Here is a 15,946-nt window from a genome sequence, read left to right as displayed (position 1 = left end):
TTTCAGTTGAAAGAGACAAAGCATCTGACTTTCAGGTGTGGCTTAATTTCAGCCTAATATGTTATCAGGATCCATCTTTTAACTCAAACAGGCTCTTCCCTGTTTATCATGCCTGAAGATCCCAGTTTCTAATCCAGGAGGGAAGAACAAGAGTCTCTTCCCCTGAAGTCTCAGTGAAAGAAACATTGCTTCTCATCTGCTCTAAATGGATCCTGTTCCCATCCTTGAGCCAACCCCTGTGGCTAGGTGAATACAATGCACTAATTAGCTTAGGCGTTCCTCACTTTCCTGAAGTGACAAAAAGGAATCAACTTCAAGGGAAGCAGGTGGCCTTAAGTTGCTGAATGGGAAAACTTTTGGAGAGAAATCAGAAAAAGTCATCACAAATCAAGGGATGATGCTGGTAGCAATAGCTTCCTTCATCCTCTCTATACCGTCTGCTGCCCACAGGTGGAATTTAGAGACAACTTCGATTTAGGGACTTAGAGTGTTTCATTATGCACTGTGTGTTATACCTTGATCATATTCTCTCTCTCCTTTCTTTGAACTTCTCTACATTATTCTTTTCTCCCATATACTACCTTCTGTTTCAGTTATTTATATGTATTTGTCTCCTCACGTAAATCATCAGCTACTTCAAGGCAGGAACCAGGTTTGAATTAACTGTGGATCCTGCCTTGTGCCTTTCATACTAGACATCCCCACTATTCAACCAATAATAATTTGTCGAATAAGTGAAGGGATAAGAAATGAGTGGGTCTAATTCATACTATCATCCTTTCACTGTAATGTAATGCCTATGGGGGATATGTGTGTAAGGTTCTACTACACACACATAAAAACCTACTGTGTGCTAAGTATCATGGCATAGTAATTAAAAAGTAATTAAAAAACAAACATTGCTCTGCCCTTCAAAAGCTTATATTCTAGTGAAGACAAACACACTGAGTAATTAGGGTGTAATAAATGCTATAAAGGATGATTGTAGGGTGTTAAGAGAGAGTAATAGATTTTAATTTTTATTATTGTTTTTCTGATTATTTCCAGATCAGCTCTAGGTTGGCTCTCTCAGGGACTACCGGTTTTGATGGAGGTCTGTTAAACTTAGGACTTCTTAGAGGATTAATATTAGATTCCCAAATAAAGTTTCCAGATTCAAGAAATTACACTTATATTGTGCTAAGAAAAGACTAATTTTGTTCTTTTTCTCCCTATCTCTCTCCTAGCCTGAAGTTCTGGATCAAATACAAAATTTAAGGGAGCTGTGGATGGATAATAATGCATTACAAGTGCTACCTGGGGTATGTAAGTTTTTATTATGACATGTTGTCTAGCATCTATGTTATATATTAATTGTAATTAATAATAATCTTCATTTATAAATCTCAGTGTTTGCCTTTCAAAGTAAAATATTTGTTTGGTCACCAAGTGTTTTTCACTAGTTTTTTTTTTTTTTTTTTTCACATACCTTCTGTAAGTGATGCAGGTATATAAAATGTATGAAAGATTTTTCTTGTTCTTTCAGGATTATATTTTTCGTCTCTCCACATACTGATTTTTAAAAGCTGAGAAATTTATATTGTTATATATAGAAAAAGAAAATGCTACATATAAAATCCAAGTCTTATTTTTGCAAAATCAAACTAGATAATTGCTTCTGCTCATATTCTTAGAGCTCTTCCACAAAATAAAAATCTTTCTCTCAGTTTGGGTGATTTCCAATAGAATACATTTAAATTTTTGAAAATGGTATGTGACAAATTACAAAGTGTTAAAAATAGAAAGTTAAACTAGAGTCCATTTTTTTTCAACTAACAGACAATCCAGTAATGTTTCCCAAGTAGTAGGTTTACCAGTCAGCTCACTGAGGGTGAACATTCCTGCCTTTCCATTCAGTGAGAGAAAGGCTTCATAAAACACTGCCTCTTGCCACTCGTAATACATGCACTCAAATAAGCATGTACATACACACACACATCAACCACAATATTCTTATTGGTAATAACCAATTCCAGACCCCTTACATTGGGCTAAGTAGACAGGGTAGCTGGATTTGTAATAACTCTTCAGCCACTGAGATTTAGATGTGTGTTCCCAAAGCCAGTTTTATTCTTTTTTTTTTTGACTTGACATTAAAAATTCCTTAAAATGATTGCAAAAGCAACTAGAACAAGAAGTTTTTCTCTTTTGAACAAGCATGAAACCACATAAAGGAGAAAATCTGGTAAAAGATTAAGGAAAAAAATACTTTCTTCTCCTATCAAAAGAATACATTTATACCGTCATCATAGACACAAAACAAAAAAGCATGCTCATCCTTTATATATTGATTTATTCAAAAACCGTTTACAAATACACATCTATGAACCAGAAACTATGCTAATGTTAGGATTACAAAGATCATATATTCAATGACCTGGAATATATTTATTTGAGGAGCTCACACATAATAGGAGAGGCAGATCTAGATTCCACTACACATAGTAGAGCCTGATTTGTGCCATATTCAAGGTATGTACAGATCTTGGGGCAACACAGGTAAGACACTCATCAATTTCTTGTGCAGGGATTGAAGATCAGAATGTATGTCTAGTTGGAAAAATCTATGCCTGCCTCTTTGATATATTTATTAATTCAAAAACACCTAGATAATGCCTAGCTCATGATAAACACTAGGTGTTTTACAAATATTTACTCACTGAATCCTCATAATGAGCCTATGAAGTAGAGTTTATTACCATCCCCATGTTATGGATTAGGAAACTAAAACAAAGAGTAAGTAACTGGCCCAAGGTCATGCAGCAGGTAGATAGTGATAATTCATACCAGCACCAGAAGCCGTTGTTCACTATAATGTTCCAAAAGGCCACTGCTATGGAATCAAGGGAAGGCACAAATGAGAATTATGCTCATCTTACTTTCCATAGCCATTACATTCCCAAAATCCAACCTTGAAAGTCAGCTCAGACCTCAAATTCTTTAGTAAGCTTATTATCTAAATGGAAAAGTAGTGATCAAACCGTCCATGAAACAGATAATGCTGCCTAATTTGTCTGTTTCAAGAGTAGATTTTTCTTATACGCTGCTCTAAGTAGATTTCTCATTTTAGTTAGTACACTTGAGTTTCATATTTTGCTCTATTCCTTGTGGGAATCTCCCCACCTCCTTGCCATAAAGAGGCATGGCTTTCTGAATGTCTATGCCAGCAAATAGTTGCTATGCAAGTACCTAGAAACACATGTCTTTGAAAAGCTAACCTTGAATGCAGCCTTTAACTAGCCCATGTCTATCAGTTTCATAGAATGATTAATCCTAAATATTTATTGTCAAAAGACATAGGAAAAAAAGCAAGTTCATCTTATTCTTAGTTCATGTATCATAAAATATATGTATGTATATTTATGTATACATAAAATTAATATACTTCTAAAATACCTTTGGAAGCCTGAACTATCATTTTGCTACTCTGTTTTTCATAAATTAGAGAAGCAAGTAGATGATGATGAAAAATTAGTCTTCTACATAGCTGTCTTGTGACGGTCCCTCTAAGATCAACCAATCAAAATGTGACTAAACAATGCATTGAACCTGTATTTATTCTTAAACAAACTTCAATATCTTCTTTTGTTTGTGATGGCTTCTGCTCCTTTCATTTGCTGTCTACTGCTCACTTATAGACTCCTTTATGTCAAGGGGTGTTGGAGCAAGATTCAATATCCCCAAGGACTCTGAGGCTTTGGACTTCAAAGGCCTTTATCACTCCAGCTACTATTGCTTTTATAAAGTGTTTGAAAATGAGGGTTTAGAAAGACTCAAAAATAAACACCAAAGTGTTATTTTGCTTCTAAAATGATGTTTAGAAATTTTACACCAAAATATTGAGTTGCACTGCAGATAACAATGAAGGAGGCTTCAAAGAGTATAGACATTTTCTCATGATAAAACAACAAAAAAGAAACACACACACACACACACACACACACACACACACACATAAACACATGTATCATTCTTTTCTTGCTCACCAGAAGAGAAGAATGAGCCATGGTAACATAATAGCTCCTTAGGGTGGAAATCTGTAAGTGAAGCAACAGTATTTTTCCAAGTGACATATTTCCAGGCATGGGGAGAATTCAGCCTTCTGACGTAGTCACCCAAAGTACTCTGTTCCTAGATTAGCAACTATTCATCTACTCCAAGACTTTGCTCACATTCTCTGCCTCCATAGGGAGCGAGGGAGCAGGGCTAGAGATATGTGCTAGGTTAATTAGAGAGTTAGAGGTCAGTAACTGACAAGATAATCAACAGGTTTTGTAGTCTAATCTGAGAAAAGTGAGTTTGAATTTTAGCTCCACCCCTTATTAATGGGGTAACTTTGGAATGTTACTTGTAGTAGATGCTGCCATGCATCATCCTCCTGGTATGAAGAACTGACTCTATTTCCGAAGCTTCTGGGAATGCTACTTGCAGCTCTCCACCCTCTTCAGGAATTGCCCCAGCTTAAGAGAACCTCCTTACCCAGGGTCACATCCTTATTCCGGGAGACTTCCATCCAATGACCAGTGATAAAGGTCTGGCTCCTCACCCTTCCTCAGGACAACTACAGGGCAATCCCAACTTAGTGAGTCTTGAAGGGCCAGCTGCAGACTTCCTCAAGACTTTATCACAGCTCAGCTTCTTCATCTGCCCAGTCGTGCTTCCTTTCTCCCCTCTGTCTTTCACTGGTATTGGTCCTAGGAACACTCTCTCATAAACTTCTCTTTGTCTCTGCTTCCCAGGGAACCCAGTGTGTACCATTACTTAATTACTAAGCTTTAATGTGTGTTAAAGTGCAGATTCTGATTCAGTAGGTCTGGAGTGGGTCTGAGAGTCTACATTCCTGACAGGCTTCTAGGTGGTGCCAATGCTGCTGGTCTGCAAAACACATTTTGAGTAGCAAGGATATGAAATATTAAATCAAATAATATATATAAACTACTTAGCACAGTGCAAAGGGTTTACCTGTGTGTTAATAAGTTTATTTATTTACACTCTGTCAAATAATTAGAGACAATATATTAAAGTGTACACAGGTAGATTAGATGAACAAATGACCCAGTGAACACGGATATGTGTGGGGCATTTATTTGCAAAACATGCCCTGAAAGAAAATGAAAATGAGGACTTTCATCTTGTTCTGACTCCTGTGGTCCATGTCCCAGCTAAGCAGCCCCTGTTACTTCTGTTCACAGTATGACTTTGTTCCTCCCTGTCCTCAGTAATTAGTTACTCATCTAATTCTCCCACTTCTAAATTTTTCTTGAGCTCATCCCCTCTTCATCCTCATTTCTGCTGTATTAATTCAGGTCCTTCTCATCTCCTCAGTGTTTCCAGATCCTTGTGATGGGTCTCTGCCACTCCCATCACAAATCTTTCTTCCACAATCCCCTGAAGTTGATATTTTAAAGCACAAATCTGATCATGTCATTCTCCAACTTAAAAACCTTGAACAGCTTTCCTTGCCCATAGGATAGAATTGACATCTCCTCACATAACACATTAAGGCCTTTTAATACTTGGCTTCTTGTAATTGTACAAATCGAATTTCCCACTCTTCCTCAAACATGCCATGATTTTTCACATTTTACTGTGAACGTATGTGTCGTTTTCTCTTCCAGGTGCAGGTTCTGCTTTTCTTGACAATCTGTGTCTTTCAGACATTTTGCAGCCCTGTGCTTCTATGGCATTCTCCACATGCTTTGTTTTCTTGCACATGTTATCGGGTATTATAACTATTTGTTTATTTGACAGTTTCCTCCACTACTATGAGCTCTGTAAGGATAATGACTTTGTCTGTATCATGACAAGTCTCTCCTCATACTTAGTTGACTTATTCAGTAAGTCTCCCATGTATAACACAAGCCCTGACACATAGTAGAGCATCAAAAAGAACTGTTGAATGAACAAAATAGAGAATCTGTTTAAGGATAAAGTCCAAATCATGATTTAAAACCTTTCTTATGCATTTGAAATGTAAGAATCAGCATGTTAATATATGCTGTTTGGGTGGCGATCTTTATTTATTTATTTATTTATTATTTATTCTTCTGCAGCTTTAAGATTCTTGTGTTGAGATGTAATTCACATACCATAAAATTCACTCATTTAAAATATACAATTCAGTGGCTTTTAGAATACTCACGTGGTTGTATAGCCATCACCACAGTCTAATTTTAGAACATATCCATCATCTCCAGAAGAAATGCTGAAGCCATTAGCAATCACTCCCATGTCCCCTTCCCCCCAACCTCCAGCAACCCTAACCTACTTTCTGTCTCTATAGATTTGCTTAGTCTGGACATTTCATATACATAGAATCACACAACAGATGGTTTTTTGTAACTGGCATCTTTCACTGCATATGTTTTCAAGGCTCATCCATTTTGTAGCATATATTTGCATTCATTGCAAAATAATATTGCAACATGTGGATATACCACATTTTGTTTATCCATTCATTAATTGATAGGCATTTCGGTTGTTTCCATTTTTTGGCTGTTGTGAATAATACTGCTTTGAACATTTATGTTTTTGTGTGGACATATATTGCATTCTTGAGTATATGCTGAGAGATTGCTGGGTCATATGGAAACTCTTTGTTTAACGTTTTGAGGTACTAGCAAACTGTTTTTCAAAGTGGCTATACAATTTTAAATTCCTGCTAGCAGTGTATGAGGATTGCAATTTCTCCACATTCTTGCAAATGCTTGTTATTGTTGTAGTTGCTTTTAAAATTAGTTTTACAGTGTTGTGGTTTTTACACCTTTCAATGTCTTGTGAAATTTTCTCAACTAACCCTGAGTTTATGCAATGTTATCAAGTCTATAGGGAAGTTAAAGATGTTGGTATACCTGGATATGTCAAAAAACAGAATAGAAACGGTTGACTTGGACATTTCTGGATGTGAAGCCCTTGAAGACCTCTTACTGTCATCCAATATGTTGCAACAGTTGCCTGAGTCTATAGGTGAGAATATTCTATTATGTCATGAATGTTTACATGAAATATATCATTTTCTTTTTTGGCACAGTCCTAGTTTATCATTAGATACAGGGAATATACTGTTAGCCTGACTGATATTAATAAATTACCAAGTTCATTATTGGTAAAATACTGTTTTTACATCTTGAATATCTTAAAATGAAATGGTAATACTAGTTATCAAATTCAAGAAGCCTCTCCTATTAAAATCTTACCAAATTGATTTTTTTTAAATGAAGATCTTTTAAGTTGTAAAATGTTATTGTAAAAATTATATTTATTAGATTTAGAGTAATTGATAACCATGTGTGTCTCCTTTTATCACCATAGAATTAGCTTCTATCCACAGTGTTGCCATATCCTATTTTCAATACTATTATAACACTACTATAATCTAGAAATAACATAAAGATGTATAATAATATAAAATCTCTTTGTGGTTCTATTATTAAAAACAGATACATTGTCTTTTATATGCTGTTAAGATTCATGACAGCAGAGAATTTGTCTTTTAGTATATGTCAAGCACCCAATTCATTTTTGTTATAAACTTTTATATGAGTAAAATAACTAAAGTCTCCTTCTAATTTAATAATGAGCAAAACTTTTTGTATAGATATCTTACTATTATTTATGAGAGGACTCAGGAAGGTAATCAGCCAATTATTTAACTTTGGAGATTAGTTTTTAACATGCTTTGAATTCGATGTGTCATATATTCTGTAACTTATTAAAACCTCTGAAAATTAAGTTATAACCTAGGTACACTGACTGAAAAGAAGCTAGAAGATAAGGCAGTATTTCAAATCTTTCTTCAATATTTTATTGCTTCCATTTTCACCATTCTTTCAGGCTAATAGACTAGGTTTTCTTTCTTTCTAGATTGATAATTTTTTTTTTATGTAGCCACATACTTTATAACAGTATTTTTCCAGCTCATTCCATTGTAAGACTTATCTAAGAGCTTTATGGAACACTTACACATTTCCAGACGCTTTCTCTGAACATTCTGATTCAGTACGCTTGTACTGAATCAGTACATTTGTTCCTTACTGCCTCCTCAGGCCCTCTGATTTGTTTTATTAAACATAAACATATATGTTAGATGAAACATATAATCAGATAAGTCTAGAAAATACTGTTTTATGTTGTAGAAGGTGAGGAAGTATAATGGTTAAAAAGAGCATCCTTGGATTAAGATGACAGAGATGATCATCTGGTCAAGATAACCCTCAAGATACATGCCTTAAACTCCCACTCAATCACCACTCCATATCTCTTCAAAGACATAATGAAAATAGAAAAATGACTTATATTTGAAAAATATATTTTTGTTCCTTACTGCCTCCTCCGTACCAAGAACTGTGCCTAGTTTATAATAAGGGCTCCTTAAATATTTAGCAAATAAAATAATTTAGCCATGCTTAAAAAGGCTGAACATCTACCTGAACCTGAGCTAGAATGGAAATATTGCAATGACCCCACGCCTGATGGGCTCCAGACTACAAACAGCAGCGGTAGCTGTAAGTTCCATTTCTGCAGTGGAAAAAAGAAAAAAAAAAGTACCTTAAGCATAACAGGAGAATCCACAGGAGATTGAGGCAGCAACTCCTTTTCTGCAAAGAGAGCCTGAATCAATCTACAATTAGTATGTGGAGCTAGCATTGGAGAGAACAGATAGATTCACTGCTGAAAACTGTGCAAGTCACAGCTAGTTTGGACTGGATCTGCACTATCCACATGGGATGAGAGCGCCATGTCGCTAATAGGAGATCTGGTTCTGAACTCCAGAAACCTGGGGTCAGGGGTAGGTAACCATAAAACTGCCAGACAGGGACGGGTGAGCATAGATAAGGAGAAAATATTCACCCTCACAAATGAGCATGCAAACAGAAATCTTAAAGGAAAACTAATGTTGTAACAACAACAAAAAACTCGAATAGGAAAATTTACCCAGGAAAAACTAAAGTCATCAAGCAATGTAAAAAATGATTTTTAAGTATGTGTAGATCCTCAATTAGATAAAACTTACAATAACACTCATAAAAATAATAACTTGTAAAACAAAAACAAGAACTATGACTAAGAATAGGTGGTTATAAAAAAAAGAAACAATTAGAAATCCTGGAAATGAAAATGGCACATAGTGAAATAAAAGACAATATAATTATTTGTTTAAAATATCTTCCTTTAAGAAAGCAGATGGGGAAATTAGCCTTCTGGTCTGGGGAAGACAACATGGATGGGTGATAGAAAACATCAGATTAGGTACTTGGCTGGCATAAAGCAGACTAGGATAGATAGGAGGGTACTATGTATTTAACACCTTCATTAAGAATCTGAGTGGCTCTCAAATTAGGAAAGTAAACTTTGTTGTACTCAGACTATATCTTTGGACCCTGTTGACCTTTCAGAGAAAATTACATTTATGCATCTGCAGAGTTGCCAGAGTCCCTGATTATACATGGGGAATGGCTGACTTTGCTCCAAATATTCCCCTCTTGGTCAAGAGAAGGATCTGGGACAGGAGACTGAGAGCTTTGTCCTAAGGCCCTAAAAGAATTCGTTGATTCTGATTGGATGGGAAATTGTATCTTATCTTCTTTATTGGGACATCATTGGACTACCAACATTTAAAAGAACAACCCTTTGGTTTTAGTCCCTAACATGCCTCAAGACTTTTCACCACTACTTTCAGACTTTGGTACTGTGATTCTCTTAAAGGCTACCTTTCAACCTGGCTTCATGGTATTTGCACAGCAATCTGTGACCCCGCGCAACACTTCTTATGCCCCACTCAAGCGACACTGAGACTGTCAACCCTCCTCTAGCTCCACTGGTAGGCAGGTGCAGTAGTTTGATAAGGGCTACCAAGTCATACAGAGTTTAGCTGTAATGCATCACGCCCTGTTTTCTTTTCACAATTGATGAACAAGCTCTTTTATATTTCCAAGGTTGATATTTCTTACATACACAGCAGAGAAGCTGAAGTGATTCAGTCACCCTTTAACCATAGGTGAATATGGCAGTGGGTGAGCAAACCTCAGAGATAAATGACCCCGGTGAGAACTGTCCTCTTTCCCAGGTGCTACTGTTTTCAGCAGGGTATCCTCGGGGCACAAGCTGATGTATTAAAGCTCCGATATTTTGTAGATATTTTCTCACAGCAGTCTGACAGTGAGACCCTTTCTCGCCACTAGAGTAGAGATTCTGAGTGCTTCTCCAGAATATGTAACTGAGCATACTGAAATTTAAAGTGCAATAATCGCTTTTTATTTCAGATCTATTCTGATTTACTCCATGCCTTTAAGGAATCCTCAGAATACTTGAGGTGTGTGGGCATGACCCACAGCAGTGCTTCTCAAAACATATTCACAAAACACTAGCTGTACAAGGTATGCTGCACACTCACACACATTCCGCAATAACTTTGCAGAGTCACGTTGCTACATTAATATATTACAAGGTCCTAGAAAAACTTCATTAATGAAATATGTTTAATGTTGTTTAATTTAGCATTTCACAAACACATTTGACCATGGAACCCACTATATCCATGAGAACAAGTTTTCTGCAAAAAAAAAAAAGTAGCCTACAGTATATATGCATATTTCCAGTGTAAAACCAAAATTAACCACGCTTTGCCCTTGGACTTTGGCTATTTAAGCCATACTGATACTACATTGTGGCTGGGTAAAGGAAGCTGTTCTTCAATTACTCTGTGGTTATTACTCATTAAAACCCTGGTAATAATGCAGGCAGTAAGGGTATGGAAGGTATAAATCTGACAGGGAAATATAAAAAGTTGAAACTATTCTTGGCCAGTTCTACTCGGTATATTAAAATTGCAAGTTTTTGTGCTTTCTGCTGATCCAAGTCAAGGATTTATGGTAACAAAAAAGAGTATGAGGTCATATGTTGTAATTTTCCAAGTCCGTAATTACAACCACTGCATCACAATACCTCAGTACCCATTCGTTGATTATTAGGCTTACTTCAGATTTGTTTTTTTTTTTGTTTTGTTTTTTTACATTTTTTTAAATTTTATTATGTTATGTTAATCATGTGCTTAGGAGTTAATTAAATATTAAATCATAGCTGGCTTAAAAATTTTCATCTGGTCCATTTGCGGTATACTAGATAAGGGAAATGTGGTAGTGTTGCTGTCAACTTAGATTTCTGTGGAGCCCTGTGTTTTGTTTATTTGTCTGCACTGATGTACCCGAACTCCCACTGATGCAAGTAAAGTTTTTACAACTGGACAGTCAAGACTAGACTACATACAAACATACTTGTAGGTTTATATAAGCAGAGTGTAGCCAACTGGCATGATAGTCGTCGCAAGTGATTCTTTTTCTTTCATATTGTATTTCCTACCAGAGATCTGTTCTTATGTATTAATAAACCTTCTTCTCTGTTTTAGGACTGTTGAAAAAACTAACTACTCTAAAAGTAGATGACAATCAACTTACAATGCTACCCAACACAATCGGAAAGTAAGTGCCCAAGTTTTATATCAGTCAGCCCCTCTGAGCCGGAAACAAAAGGATATGTTGAATTTTTTTACTTCAAAACATTTTCTATCTTAATTTAGTTTTATATCTGAACATTGCATTGACACACTATATAATATCATGTGAAATAACTATGACTCTTTCATAAGCAAAGGGATTACCCAGATCATTAATTATGTTATTGCCTATAATTTCCCAAATACTATTAATCGGATGTTTTTGACTGAATAGCAGCTTGAAATTCACTTGAATGTGTCTTATGAAATCAAACCAATTTGTATAAAGCTCTGTAGTTTGTAAATGTTACCATTACACTATAAGTGATTTAAAATTATATTTAGTAATTGTTATTTATAGTAGTAGTACTATATAACAGTACTGTAAATGTTATTTATAAAAATAAAATTATTTGCCTTTGAAAGTATGAAAAAGATTCATCAAAGATAAATGGGCCTATTCAGTTCAAGGTTGATTACTGGTTTACAGGGATAAAAGTTAAGAATCTTATCATAAAAGCTCATTTTCTTTTATATATATTTAAGTGCCATTATCTTCCTTTGATTATTGTTTCAGAGAAAATAAAAAGGAAGTGTTAGAGGAATGAACTAAAACAAAACAAAACAAAAAACAAACAAAAAAACTGGTGAAAAAACAAAGAAACAGAAAGAAGCCAATGGGAAGTGTATGGGAAATCTCTATACCTTCTCAATTTTGCTGTGAACCTAAGACAGCTCTAAAAAAATAGTCTTTAAGAAAAAGAAGAATGACTGACAAACTGGTTATTTAAACTTGGGTTTTGGGCATATATTTTGTCGAAAATGAACAAAGTGAGCTTGTCGCTTCAAGGAAAACAACTAACAGTATTTGTCGCTGACAGTAAAATTTGAGCTCTCAAGCAAAAATTGGAATTTTGGAAAATTCCTATCTGCCACTGTGAGCTTGACAACTTCCCAATCCTTACAGGCTTTTCTGATAAGACTAGTGTGATATAAATTAATGTAATTTGTTGATATTATGTTATGAAATGTGTCAACATCTGGAAAAATCTGTATAACTCAGTGAAGCAGTATTTCCAAATGACCAATGCATGAATTACAAAATCAGACATGGGTAAAAGACCCATTCAGAATGCAAAATAGACCAGTTGATTTTAATGTATTGGTATGAAGAATAAGAAAATTCATTGATATAATTTCAGATTCTACATTGCAGTTATCCCCTAAAAAAATGCCACTTGTTGAGTTTTGGTGTAGTATCAAAGAAAAATCACAATGATCCAAAAGGACTATTGAAATATTCCTCTCTTTTCCAACAACATATCTACGTGAGGCTGGATTTTGTTATATATAATTCAATCAAAACAATACATCACAACAGATTGAATACACGAGCAGATATGAGATCTAGTACCATCTATTAAGCCAAATATTGAAGAGATTTGCAAAAATAAAAACAATATCACTTTTTTCACTAAATGTTTTTGTTTAGAAAAATATAGTTACTTTGAATAAAAATGTTATTTAACATGTTATAAGTTTACTATTAATATTTAACAGGTAGTAATTATTTTTAAAACTCCTATTTTAATCTATAATATAAAAGATACCAATAGATATATAAACACATGTTATAACACATATACACAATATAAACACATGTTCTTTAGAGTTACCGATGATTTTTAAGAGTGTAAAGGGTCCTAAGACCAACAAGTTTGAAGATATCTGTTCTATATCACATCATGTTTTGTACAATAAAATTACAAGAACCATTGTCTAACTTATGTTCTCATTTCAAGATAGCACCTGCATACAAATGTTTTGAATTTGCATGTATGGCAAAAAATAAACTAAATATCTAAAATTTTATAATATACCATAATAAGCAATCTATATGAGGTAAAAATAACAATAACAATAACAATGATAGCTTTGTTTTTCTTAGGGAATTCAGAATTGATAGATCAGAGGTTTAGTGCAAGGCCTAGAGGCGAAATTTGATTATGATCTTATTTAATGGCACCCCAGGGCACATGCAAAAAGTGTTTTGTAAACAGTAGAATAGTCTGCATTTATTATGAAACATGCTACCTAGAACTCTGGACCCCAAAATCCTAGAAATGTTAAGACCAGCTGTAGTGATATTCTCATTCTGCACTTAGAATATTTCAATATGTTAGAATTATCTTAGATCATTTTTAGTAATCCAACTATTAAAAACTGCTAGAAGAATGAATTTTTGAACATTTTTCACAGTTGAAATGGATTCCATGACTTTTGTGCGAAATGACTTATAAAATTGATTATTTTTGTTCTCAAACTTTAATTTGTACCTAGAAGTTCTAGCCACTCTACAAATTGAATGTACAGTGAAAAATAATAATAAATAACTTTTTTTCCCCCACATTCTGCCGAATACCATGTTTGGTGCTTTACACACATTCCTATTGAGTTAAAGCCCCAATAAACAGTTTCTATGTGTATTATTATCTCCCTCTCCCCATCAACAGTTACAGAGACTGAGGCTGAGAGAAGTCAACAGATTTCAAAGCTAAGCTGTTAATTGACCTATGATGCCTCTTAATATATATGATAGTTGAGTCACACATTTTGTAATTATTTGGTAATTTAATGGGTCCCACTGCTCTAGAGGCAAAGGATCTTCCACAGGAAGAGAAACTGCATACTAAACCTTCTCTTTCTTAGCTTCATATCCTTGGTCAAAAGCAATAAAAACTCAAAAGTCTGAATGGAAATTTTTAAAAGTCATTCCCTCATATAGTATGGTCAAACAAAAAGACTGTTGGACTGGGAATCAGAAAATTTAAGTAACTAAGCAAAGCTGGGTAAGCCCCTTCTTCTCATTGGGCCTCAAATTCCTGAGGGATAGTGCAAGGAGCACTGGCTTTGGAGTCAAACAACATGGGTGTGAACCATGGCTATGCCACTCACTGTGTGTTATCAAACCTCTCTGTTGGCTTAGTTTCCTCATTTATAATGTCTACCTACATTTAAAATTTTCTAGTTCTTTGATCCAGATGTTTAGCCTATATGATGTCAATACCCTAGACAGCAAATTCCAGTAGTCTACTTGCTAAACAGTCGTAACAAGAAAATACGTGAACTTTATTCTAGGTACCCGATGCTAAAAAACATTTTTCCCTCTGTTTCCTAATCATGGAAGGATACATAAGAAACTAGAAATGTACACGGCTTTAGGGAGGGGAATGTGAGGGCTGGTGAATAGAATAAACAGGGAGACTTGCTTTTATCACATACTCTCTGTAGTTTTTGAATTTTTTATTATGTAATGTTACACTAGTCAAAAGATTAAAGACAAAACACAGACACACGTAGACACACAGACACAACCACACACGCATGTGCACACACACATAAACACACACACACACACACACACACACACACACACCTTTCAGTAGATAAAACCCAAATTCTTTTACACAATATTCAAGTTTTTCCATTGTCTCATCTAAACCAGTGGTTCTCAGCATTTGGTTGTCTGATCAGCAGCAGCAGCTTCAACTGGGAACTTGTTAGCAATGCACATTCTGAGACAACCCCGATCTACTGAATGAGAGACAACCCCGAACTACTGAATGAGAAACTTTGGCATTGGGCTGGCAATCTCTGTGTAAACAAGCCCTTGAGGGGATTCTGATGCATGCTAAAGTTTGAGAACAACTATCTAGATTCAGCTTTCAGCTATCAGCTACCGTCTCAAACCCTAATCTATTGTGCCTGTATCAGAATTACCTGAAATGCTGCTTTAGAGAGGAAGTTTAAAATGAAGCTGCTTTAGAGAGGAAGTTTACCATAGTGGTTGGTTGCTTTGGCTCTGGAGCCAGACCTTCTGGGTTCAAACTCTGGCTCTTTGATTTGCTATTGGGTCACAGAGCCTTAGATCCCTCCTCATAAAATGGAAATCATAATAATAATGCCTACCTCATAAGAATGTTGTGAGGATTAAATGTATTAATAAATAGAAAGTGCTACATATTCAACAAATGTTTTCAAAAAAAGTTTGATAAAGTAAAAAAAATTATTGACTTAGTTAATTTGCATTTCTGGGATTTGGATTCAAGAAATATGTTTACTGTTTTTACAACTTAATTCTCTCTTCTCTCTTCTATCCACCCAGATCACTGCAGCTTCCTCCTCTAAATTAAAAGTCATAGTACACCTACAAAGTAGACGAGCATTTTCTGAATTATATTTCTCAAAACAATTATTACTTGGGATTTTTTTTTTTTAAGATTTTATTTATTTATTTAACAGAGAGAGAGATAGCGAGAGCAGGAACACAAGCAGGGGGAGTGGGAGAAGGAGAAGCAGGCTTCCCGCAGAGCAGGGAGCCCGATGTGGGACTCGATCCCAGGACCCTGGGATCAT

General features: G+C 35.2%; 1 protein-coding gene across 9 annotated transcripts in view; it reads left to right on the top strand.

The window, feature by feature from the left end:
• LRRC7 (leucine rich repeat containing 7) overlaps nucleotides 1-15,946 on the top strand; it is a 524,922-nt gene that overhangs the window by 383,773 nt on the left and 125,203 nt on the right. For all 9 annotated transcript variants that reach the window (XM_078072925.1, XM_078072926.1, XM_078072928.1 and 6 more), the window contains 3 exons: nucleotides 1,227-1,301; nucleotides 6,861-7,005; nucleotides 11,444-11,516. In XM_078072925.1, coding sequence (XP_077929051.1) covers nucleotides 1,227-1,301; nucleotides 6,861-7,005; nucleotides 11,444-11,516 — 293 coding nt within the window. The remainder of the gene's footprint in view (nucleotides 1-1,226; nucleotides 1,302-6,860; nucleotides 7,006-11,443; nucleotides 11,517-15,946) is intronic.

Source organism: Halichoerus grypus, chromosome 5, assembly GCF_964656455.1.
Source record: "Halichoerus grypus chromosome 5, mHalGry1.hap1.1, whole genome shotgun sequence".
Taxonomy (NCBI): Eukaryota; Metazoa; Chordata; class Mammalia; order Carnivora; family Phocidae; genus Halichoerus; species Halichoerus grypus.
This window is presented reverse-complemented; position numbering and strand designations above follow the sequence as displayed.